Source organism: Pogona vitticeps, chromosome 3 (assembly GCF_051106095.1).
Source record: "Pogona vitticeps strain Pit_001003342236 chromosome 3, PviZW2.1, whole genome shotgun sequence".
Lineage (NCBI taxonomy): Eukaryota > Metazoa > Chordata > Lepidosauria > Squamata > Agamidae > Pogona > Pogona vitticeps.
The window spans coordinates 165,415,682-165,427,139 of record NC_135785.1 but is presented as its reverse complement, the minus strand read 5'-3'; the positions used below and the strand labels follow the sequence as shown (position 1 = coordinate 165,427,139).

The window sequence follows — 11,458 nt, the reverse complement described above, 5'->3', positions numbered from 1 at the left end:
CGCGGCTCTTGTGGGGATGAGGAGGAGGAGAATTCCTGTTATTCCCTTTTTGACACGGGGGGGGGGGTGGCCTGGTGCGGCTGCCGCTCCTACGGCTCAAGGGGCTGTTGCACCTTCGGGGTGTCAAGCGAGAGGCTCTCGCAAAAAGTAACTGGTGCGCGTCCCTTCACGTTATTCCCCAACCCAGGCCGGCCATTTATTCTCCTTTTGCAAGGAGCTCCGCTGTACAAGGCAGCAGCGGAGGGGAGGGTGTGTGCCTTCGAGGGGGGGTCGTCTTCGGTGCTTTCTGCGTGGTCCCTGGGGGAGACCCCCCCCTAAATAAAAAACCCGCTTCTTTTACGAGGCCGGCGCTGGGAGCGGGGCGGGGGCTGAAGAGGAGGAGAAGGAGGCGGCGGCGGCTTAAAGCGAAATAAGGAGAAGATAAAACACTTACTTTATCGATGGTGCCCGGCAGCAGGCGATCCAGCAGCCTGCACAGCACCACCCCGTCTTTCAGAGACGCTTGCAAAAATCCCTCCGGGTCCAAGATGCTCTTTTTGGGCGATTCCAGCACCCCCAGGGTGATCAGCCATGTAACGGTTTGCTCTGCTGAATTCATGGCTGCTGCCAAGAAGAGGCTTTTAAATTCTTTTTTTAAATTTGTGTGTTAAATCCAAGCGAAGAGTCCAGAGCGAGAAATCGCACGGAGGAGGCTTAGTCGGATTATATACATATATATATATATATTAATATATATATCTATATATCTATATATATTAATGTTTTGGTGGTTCTCGGGTTTGGGGGGGAACCCCTTCCTGTTGGAATATTTCCCCCCGACCACCCCACCCTCCCCCGTTTTCCCCCCCTTGATTTTGGCGTGTGGTTTCACATTGAGGCAGCCGAATCTGGAATCGCCGGCGCCGCCGCTGCCGCTGCTCCCCCCTCCTTCTCCTCCTCCTCCTCCTCCTTCTTCCCCATGTAGTTGCAGATGATGATGACGCTTCGCTTTACGAAATCCACTAGGTCCAGTTTCTCCCTTCCGTGCTTTTTGGCAGATTGTCAAATGCCTTTTTATTATATACACATGAACCTGCAGTGCCTCCTCCTTTTCCTCCTCCTCTGCCCACCCCCCGCCGCTTGCTGCCTCTCCATGACATCATCCGAGCAGCAGGCGAAGGAGGGGGGGGAGAGTCACAGACCACCCCCCACCGCGCTCCGCCAGCAGCCCTTGCACAAAGTCAGCCCCCTTTTGCCAAGGCTTTTTTGCAGGGAAAGCAAGGGTGATTTCCTCCCTTTATGCCCCTGCCTTTTAGAATACTGCAGGCAAACCCTTTTTCCTGGAGGATCTCGCCTTCTCCAAGCCTTTGTGTTGCACGACACTCGGCGTGGACGTATTCACACGTCGTGCGTTTGAACGGGTATGCTCTTCGACAGGCAGCCTTTTTGACACTCACATGTCCTCAGTGACAGACAGCAGCCGTAAATAAAATAGGCGTGGGGGTGCAGGTCCCACCCTCCAAAAAGGACACATCACATGACTGAGATCCTGAGATGGGCAGGAAAAGAAACACCATTTTCAGCTCCCCGTTACCACCGGAGGAGAAGTTAGGAGAAGCTGTATTGTCTCTTGCATGTGGGGACGGAGCTGGCCTTCGACAATATTCCGCGATCAGACCTATTTTTAGGGCCAGTTAAAAATCCGAAGAGTAATAACAAGGAGCGGTTTCCAAACGATTACAAGCCGATCTGTTAGCTTTGGCGTTTAAAAAAAATCTGGGTCACTTGACAAAGAAGGAAAAGGGGACAAGCAGCAGCTGTGGAGTAGAGGATAATATTTCAGGTCTTTGGCGGTCCCTTGATTGACATACGCGAGGGGGGGGGCGTGATGGAAAGGTACGCAGCGATGGTGGGCGTGGGCAAGTTCGGTGGCTTTAAGCGGAGCCGCTTCCGAACAGTGGGTTGCCGCAGCAGGGCGAGCAGGTAAACAGGAGGAGACCCTTCTGACACCTGAGATGGGGCAAGGCTCGCTCGCCTCAAGAACAGCTTGGGAGATACGTGTCCTAAATCAGATTACAAGCCTGCCGCGCTGCGTTCAGGAGCCTGTGCCCTGACATCGCTTGAGCCAGCGCGGCTGCTTCCTTGTGCGCCCTCCGGTGGAAGGTTGGCTGCTTCTTTCCAAAGGGTGAGCTCATCGCATGAAAATAGCACTGCCACAGGAACTAACAGCTTTGTGACTGGATGAATTAAAGGAGCGGGGATCCCCCCCCCTCTTTTCCTTCTTCCTTTTCCTGAGGAGAGGCAGATGCAGGTGAACTTTACAGCCGGATCCACTGTTTATCTGCGTAATTGGTGAAATCATATATGTCACTTAATATATGACATGCCCTCCTTTAAAGTGGAAGGAGTAAAAATCCCTTTATTTTCAATAAAATGCACTAGTACAGATGCCAATGATAACCTTAGGACTGCAGAGCTGAAAAGGAACCCTGTGGATCATGAAGTCCAACCCTTTCAAGGAGGCACAGTGGAAAATGGAACTTCCAACCTCTGGGCCCCTAGTCAGATATCTAAACCACTAAGCTATCCAGCAGGTGACCTAAAGTGTCACAAACAGGCTGTTTAATCTAAAAGTATTTGAACATATTTTTCAAGGAAGTAGCAAGACTTAGTTATGCACCCTCAAGTCAGAAAAACCCTTCTCCGGGTTTCCTCATTTAGTTTGAACACCCTCTTAAAGCAGCACACTGAGGGGATTCAACATCTTCATTTCCTGTTTCCAATTATATGGTCTATTTGATTCCTGTATTGACCATCTAGTGATGTCTACATGGGCAGTTGTCTGGTTGCTTGAAGCATGTATTTGCAAAAAACAGATTGTTGGCTTCTCAGAACTCTCTGAGTCATTCTCCTGATTTGTTTCTGTCCCTGAGATCAAAATTTTCAAAAGCTTTGTTTCCTGCTTTTGCACTGCAGGCACCTATGATACAATTATAAGCAGTGCCATGTTCTGGTGTGTGGTTTCCTCCTGGATGCTTGCATGAAAGCTTTCAATTGCATCTTCTTCAGCATCCATAGCTGCAGCACAGACTTGAATGATGGTTATTTTGATGGGTTTTCCATGAAGTCTGATTGACATTATTTGATAAGACTTTGTATTATAGCCCCTAACACTATGTCCTACATCTTGCCTCAGTATTAGAGTCACTCCATGTCCACTGAGTTTGACATTTCCAGAGTAAAACATTTTGTAGTTGTCAGACTGAAAGTATCCTATTCCAGTCCACTTTAGTTCACTGACACTAAGCTCTGTAATATTTATTCATTCCCTTTCTTCCTTTACAGTTTCCACTCTACCTTGATTTATACTTCTCATGTTCTCTGTTCCAGTTGTATGTGTTGTGCAGCATTGGACTTTCCTTTCACTTTGGTGCACATCAGCCACTAGATGTCCTTTCAGCTTTAATCTAGTTGGTCATTAGCGACAGTACTATTAGTACTTGTCCTTTGCTCTTCCCCAACCTGGGATTCTTATTTTCTAGCACTATCTCTTGTTTTATTCTAGACTGTCTCACCATAAGGTTTTCACAGTAAGAAAAGTTCAGTAGTGGTTTGCCATTGCCACCTTCTGTGCAGTACTACAAAAGTTAGCTGAAGTGTTCCTGCCATTGCCTCCTCTGCCAATTTCACCTTCAGCTACTGCTGCTACTCCACTGCTTACCAGTAGCTGCCACCCCCATCACCATTGAAATTATCCATTATTCTCTGCTGATGCAGCCGTTACCCTTGAAGAGGCTGGATGCATCTTAATCCAATTTCTCAGCTATGTCCATTCCACCTTGGGTGAGTCTGACAGGAGTCCAGACTGATAATGGACTCTGACTTCCTGACTGCATTGCTCTTAGCTTTATTGAAAACACTCGAACCGCTTCACCACATTAAGTTGTGCATCCAAGAAAAGTGGGGAGGATGACTTTTCCCTTTATTGAGACACAGGCCAAAATCCTGTTGCTTAGCCTAGTAAGTGGCAAGTATATTAGGCTGAATCATTGAGGATATGGTGAGCCAATTCCTCTGCTGTTTCCATTGATTCAACAGGCCTACTCTAGTTTTAACATACTAGGCTAAGCAAAAGGATTAAGGCCAGAGTTAAATAGGGAGGGAGTATCTATCAAGATCTTGATTTTGTGTGTCTAAAAATCAGGATTCCCCCCCCCTCCATATGTAGTTTCTGCAACAAATCAGCAAAATAAAACTTCATTTTTTTTTATAATGATCTGTAACTAAGTTCATATATTGCTGGCTGGATAGCAGTGAATTGGGTACTTTCCTGCAGACCCAGAGGTCAGAACTGGATTCTTCACTGAGTCTCTTGGGAGAAGAACCAGCCTGCATAGCTTGGGCAAGGTTCACACTCCCTGAAAAAGGGAATGATAAACCATTGCCGAGAAAACCCTGGAAAGACTCACAATTGACTCAGTATTGATTTGATGGCATACAACTCATAGTCATTTGATATATCAGAGACTGCAGTACATACTTTTCGCAAACCAGCTTATATGGAGTTTTAAGAAGTTGCAGTGTTAAGATCTCTGTCTCTCTGTTGGCTTTCTGTCATTCTGCCAGCAGGGCTTTTAGCAGTTCATAAGTTTGGCAAGAAGAGGAGCGAGGATAACTATTTATGTTAAAGGTGAAAAATAAAGTGAGAGAAAGGAGACATGGACTGGTATTATGGCTGAAAACAGGAAGCATCTGGGATGCCAGGACGCTTCCCTTCCATTAGCACCAGTGGGTGCAGCAGCCTGGGAAGGAGATACACATGGCCCTCCAGGAATGTCTTGATACATAGCACCCCACTGCCATTGCCAAATCATTTCACACTCATTCCATACCAATCACTCTTTCTCCATTATTCTTTCTCTCATTCATTCCCCCTGCCCAAAATCCTCATGCTCATCTGGGGAATGGGGAGAAGGGGAGATTTTTCCATTCCCTCCCAGTAAAGAAAGATGATCACTGGGTTGAAAGCACATGCATAGATCTTAATCTCCAAGCCAGATGATGACTCATTAACTTTTTTTTAAAAAACCTGCTTCTGTCGTAGGTACTGAGGGAAAAGCATTAAAGTGAACATTTGTACCTCTGGAGGCTTCTGGCAGTATTACTGTCCATGTTCAGGCTGTTGTTGTCCCCCCCCCCTTTAATTCCAGCTATGGAAAGGGTCTTGGAGCCTTGGTGGGCCATGGGTGCACATTTTCCATCATTGTTTTAGATATTTTCTTAGCTGAAGTAAAACTAGGTTTGGGGGACACTTTAGTGCCAGATTTTAATTTATTATCCTGTGTCATATTTAAAGAACATCTATTATACAAAGATTAAAAACAAGACTGGCCCTGTAAACAGGTTTGCAATCAAATATGTGACATAAGAGGAATGGGGTATGGGAAAGGAAATCTCAAGCATTCCACTCTTTCAGTTTCATAGCTGTTGCTATAATGGTCATTTTCAATGGAAACAGTTCAAGGAATAGAAGAACCAGTTTTTTCCAGGAGGTGGGCATAGCTTACAAGCATGGAAAGTTTACTGTAGCATTGTCACTGGCAATATAATTTCAGAGCAGTAAGAGTTCACTTGGTTTAACTTTGCCTTTGAAGATAATGTTAGCAAAACTGTTAACTTAATTTGTTTTTGCAAATTCATGGAACAGAAAACCCTCTATCAGCCCAGTAATTATCACTGCCACCACTCGTTTGATTCATCTAATTGCCAGATACCTACTGTATTTTGTCACTTAGATGTGTGGCTAGAGATAGACATCTTTCCAGAGGGGAAAGTTGACATTAGGGTGATAGTTCCTGATTACAGAATTTTCATGTGTAGATAACTGTTTTATAATTTAATTGGTGCATATTCTGTTCTGAACAATGTTATATGTTGCATATGTCAACATGAGGGGCTTTTGTGATTTTATCAGTAGAGACTATTTAACACAAATGCTAATCACATATAACAATATCTTGGTGGAACTTAACATCCAGAAGTTGTTGCCGACAAGTCCCACCACCCCAAACTATTGGCCACGGTGGCTGGAACTGACAGAAGTTGGAATTCAACAACTTCTGGAACACCATACCATAGGTTCCCTTCCTCTGGTGCAGTTTACCAATGTCAGAGTAAGAGACAGAACCATTTCTACAATATGAAGAACCAAAAAAATATAACTGTTCCTTGTGACAGGATAGCTGAAGGATTGTGTCCATCTACGAGCCTTCCTGGAATTTGAAAGCTTCAAGGGAGACACAAAGAAGTTGTGCTGGTCCATTCACAAGACGGGGGGGTGGGGGGTGGGGGGGAGGTTGTTTTTGTTTTTGGCAGCAGTGCCCTGCTTATCCCCAGAAATATCAGCTCGACTTCATCCCAAATAATCTTCTGGCTGGCAGTCAACACGTTTATTTTGTTACATCTTTGGCTTTTAAAAACTGGGTTCAGACTGTTTAAAAACAAAACTATTTTCTGTTTTAAAGGTATTTTTATATAATACTTATATAATACTTTGGAGGGCTGGTTAGAAAAGCCAAATATAAATAATTCTAATAAAACAATAACGGTAGAATGACAAAAAGAAAGTACAAAAGAATTGCATTAGGACCCTCCCCCATCTCTCACACATGTTTATCATCAAATTCAGTCAGCACAATTTCCTCCTCACCTCTCAGCCCCAGTCAGTTCTGGAAAATGATCATTACTTTTCCATGTAGTCCACTCCCTTTGTTTTTACACAGCTAGACATATTTAAGGTTTGGCAATTTTTGGCAGCTTACAATAAAAATCTTTGTTATCTATACATTAGGAGACAAATGTTTGGGATTGGGAGTGTTCAAAGAATAGTAGGGGAATTGACAGAGAACTAATTGAGCAAGTGGGGATTTTATTGTTGTTCAGGCACCGGGTTTGCCCACAGATTTTTGTCTAGCAGGACCAATTCATTTACTAGATTTAAAGATAATCAAGCTTTCAATGGAATTCTTAGACTTTGGAGACACTGTGGGTTTTAGAAACACAGTGGGTACAGAAAAATGTTCAGGAACTAATTATATGCCAGATTTTCTAAAATACCAAACAGTGGGATATCACATCTCACCCAGATTATAATTCTCCAGAGTATTTTTCTTACATCTATTTTGGGAATTCCCACATGTCCTTCTGGGTTGCACTTATTAATGACACTGGAATTTCACATGGTCATGATGAGTGTCCAGATATATCCAACTGCACATCAACAAGCTGGTCTGCAGAATATTACAAAGTGCCTACACTGTGCTTGAAAAATCTATAACTAATGTTCAAACTGGAAATATATAGCTGTCAGAAAATAAATGATCAGTCTAATCCTATTGATTCTCATATGAATATTTCATTATGACCCCAGTTGGGATCAAATATGTTGTAATACAATGTGATTTATATGAACTGAGCTATATGGAAACTGCTCAGTGTAGAATTTTTCATGTTTACATATTCCTTAGCATACAGGTACCTCAGTTCTTTTTAAACAAGAGACAATTTTGATTTTATTGTTGCATATGTTTACAAATATGTGGAGAGCTGCAGTCCACAAAAGCTTATTTTAAAAAAAAGAATTAGTCTTTAAAATGCTATTGGTCTCTCTGTCATGTTTTTACAACAGACCAATAAGGCTACCCCCCTTGAAATGTCTGCTATCATTTTTAAACCAGTATTTGCTCATTTCTTATTATGTTTGCTTTCATAATGTTTCAAAATTTGTGATGGCTGGAGGTTGACAGATAATCTGTTCATTGATTCTCTTCTTCTGAAAGACCAGCTCTAGTGAGATATTTCTTCAACTGGCATAATTCTGCTGTTATTCCACCTTGCTGCAGCAGAGGGAGAGATGGGACTGCAAGGGCCCATGGCATCAGCTTCACTAAGAGACTAGCTCCATCTGACTTCGCCTTTCACTGCTGTACTATTGCCATTGTAGCTGGTCAGTATAAGATTCAATCTATAAGTATAAAATCTGGTGCCTAGGACTTTTTTCATCTTCCTGCGCTTGACTGTAAGGCAATGAAGGTAGTATTCACAGGTCCAAGTGAGCAATTTACTCCACATATATCTGGAACTTGACTACAGTGGTGCCTCACTTGACGACTATAATGCGTTCCGTTAAAATCGCTGTTAAGTGAAATCGTCGTCAAGCGAAATTAAACCCATTGAAATGCATTGAAAACCGTTCAATGCGTTCCAGTGGGTGAAATACCTCATAGTGCAGCGAAAATCCTCCATAGGGCGGCCATTTTCTGGTGCCTGTATAGCGAGGAATCCATCCTTAACACAGTGGGGAGCCATTTTGCACAGCGGGGAGCCATTTTGAAACCCGATGATCAGCTGTTTTTAGATCGTCGTAATGCGAAGAATCGGTTCCCGAAGCAGGGGACCAATCATCATAAAGCAATTTTTCCCCATAGGAACATCGTTTTGCAATCGCAATAGCGATTGCAAAAAACCCATCGTAAAGCGGATTCGTCATTTAACAAGGTAATGGTTAAGCAAGGCACCACTGTAAAGCCTTTTCAGTCTCTGTATCAACATCAAAAAAACTAAGATCATGGCCACTGGTCCCATCACCTCCGGGCAAATAGAAGGGGAAGAGATGGAGGCCCATGATCACTGCAGGTGGTGACAGCAGCCATGAAATTAAAAGACGCTTGCTTCTTGGGAGGAAAGCGATGACAAACCTTGACAGCATCTTAAAAATTGTACATATCTTTATTGTATTTTAAATGCTGTAAGCCGCCCAGAGACCTTTGGGTAGTGTGGGCGGCATATAAATTAAATAAATAAATAAATAAATAAATAAATAAATAAATAAATAAATAAATAAATAAATAAATAAATAAATAAATAAAATAAAAAGCAGAGACATCACCTTGCCGACAAAAGTCCGAATAGTCAAAGCTATGGTTTTTCCTGTAATGATGTACGGAAGTGAGAGCTGGACCATAAAGAAAGCTGACCGCCGAAGAACTGATGCTTTTGATTTGTGGTGCTGGATGAGGCTCTTGAGAGTCCCCTGGACTGCAAGGAGAACAAACTTATCCATTCTAAAGGAAATCAAGCCTGAGTGCTCACTGGAAGGACAGATCCTGAAGCTGAGGCTCCAATACTTTGGCCATCTCATGAGAAGAGAAGACTCCCTGGAAAAGACGCTGATGTTAGGAAAGTGTGAAGGCAGGAGGAGAAAGGGACGACAGAGGACGAGATGGATGGACAGTGTCATGGAAGCTACCAACATGAATTTGACCCAACTCCGGGTGGCAGTGGAAGACAGGAGGGCCTGGCGTGCTCTGGTCCATGGGGTCACGAAGAGTCGGACATGACTAAAGGACTAAACAACAACAATCACCTTCTCAGGTGCCACATCTTTCTGGAGGAGTGGAACGTTTTAAAGGACCAGGCCTCTGGTTTGGAGTTTAGCATGCATTCTCTTCTGTGAGAAGTCTCTTCCAGCTGCTTTTAGTTGATTGGTCAACATGAGGGCACAGATTCCTAAAAGAGAGGGGATCAGTTTGAGGGGGGGGGGGAATTCTAAGGTTGTAGGCTCCAGAAATCCTGATTGAATGGTCCTCAGTCTGAAAGACTGATGCTCTGGCTCAGAAAGTTGTGGCCCATGTTGATTTCCAGCACCTTCGCTTCCCATATCATTGGTCTGATGGCACTGGATGGTCCCTTCCTCCATCAAATCCATACTGCTGCTGCTCTTCCTCCTCCAAATGGAAGCCTCACACATCCCTACATGTTTCCTCTTATATATATCTCGCTATATACTATCTCTCTATATACAAATGTAGTCCTGATAATATTATCAGGACTACATTTGTTTATAGAGAGATAGGGCCAGGATGCTTTGCTCCTTTCCTGACAAGGAAGCCAAGATGGAGAGGAAGAAATGGAGTCACTCTGAGAATATCAGTCTGTCAGCAAAGAAGAGACAGAGAAGGCAAGATAAAGAGGGAAACCTGGTAGGTGACTAGCTATCCCCCTCATTGTTCTGTTCTATAGGCATTTTTATTTGATTTGATTAAATTTATCTACCATCTGATTACTGGGTTTCCACTAAATCTGAGCAGTGAACACAAAGGAAATTTAACAGCATCATCACCCTCCAACAACAGCGGTAAATAATAATAATAATAATATAATTTATTGTCATTGTAAGTATATACACAGTATAAACACAATAAAATCATATGGCAACATCAAATTAAGCTCCAAAATAAAAAATAGTAAATTCCTATCTCAGAGGAAGTATATTTTTAAATACCTTTTTATAAAGTTCTGCCTTAACATGTTTCCTAAAACTAAGGATGGTGCCTGGCAAACATCCAGTGGAAGGGCATTCCACAGGATGGGGCCTCTGCCAAGAAGTCCCAATTCCTAGTTGACATTCTTCTGTCCTCTCTCAGTATGGCCACTCTAATAAGACCTGGGAGGAACTGGTGAGACACAGTACAGTAGTAGTTCTTTGGGAGAGATGGTCTGACAGATATAGTCTTGAACGTATATGAGGTTGTACTTCACTTCCCATAGTACTGTATTAAGCATAAAAACAGCCCTGCTAAATTATGTTGGAATTCTTTTCAACCTCCAAAATTTCAATAATTAAGAAAACAAAATTTAAGTGATTTCAATATACTCTATACAAGTGTGAAGGATAGATCAAAAAGAGAAGGAACAGAGTGAGCCGTGCTCTCAAATAGAGATGTCAGAGAGACAGAGAGACAGAGAGACAGAGAGACAGAGAGACAGACAGACAGACAGACAGACAGACAGACAGACAGACAGACAGACAGAGAAGAAAGGAAGATAATAGAGTGTGGAATTGACTGTAGAAGAAGGGGAAGGGAAGGAATCAAAGGGGAGAGAAGAAAAGTTTGAAATCTGTTTGGTTGGGGAGGGAGAAGGAAAAGGAGAGGAGGCGTTAATTCTGCCAGTGTGGGAAGAGGATATAAAAGAGCAAAATGGGAGGAGAGTTTTTAGTGTACCGAGAAGCGAGAAAGCAAAGGAGAAGGAGGGAGATAGAGAAAAGAAAAAGGATGAACACAGATGTGAAAAAGTGCATGGGTTATTAGAAGATTTCTCTAACTTGAAGGTAGGCTGGACCCCAACCTGTCAGAGAAAAAGGGAACATCAACAGAGACACTAGAATGCACAATTGTGGTCTTTCTATGGGGACAAGGTCACTGGAGGACGGTGATCCAACCAGATCAATCCCTCAACCAATCGCCACTGGAGGGAGATTAGGACAGATGCCCTTGCTGTGGAACGATATGCACAGTGCGGAGTGCTCCGTTGAGGAAATCGACAGACCAGGAACATTTTGGACCAGCCCCTCAATGAACCTACCCAATTTGCTGACTGAGTTTTCATCTTCACACTATGGACAGTTACCTAATCTCAG

The 11,458-nt window shown here is 43.3% G+C and overlaps 1 protein-coding gene across 3 annotated transcripts in view; it reads right to left on the bottom strand.

Moving 5' to 3' along the window:
- The window catches only part of ARHGEF7 (Rho guanine nucleotide exchange factor 7), a 112,157-nt gene extending 111,425 nt beyond the window's left edge, over window positions 1-732 (bottom strand). For 2 of the 3 annotated variants that reach the window (XM_020794311.3, XM_078391431.1), the window contains exon 1: window positions 434-731. In XM_020794311.3, coding sequence (XP_020649970.1) covers window positions 434-598 — 165 coding nt within the window. In that variant the 5' untranslated portion in view covers window positions 599-731. Of the gene's footprint in view, window positions 1-433 lie in introns of all 3 variants that reach the window. The other variant, XM_020794310.3, reaches the window with a different exon arrangement.
- Between the last annotated feature and the right edge of the window lie 10,726 nt (window positions 733-11,458).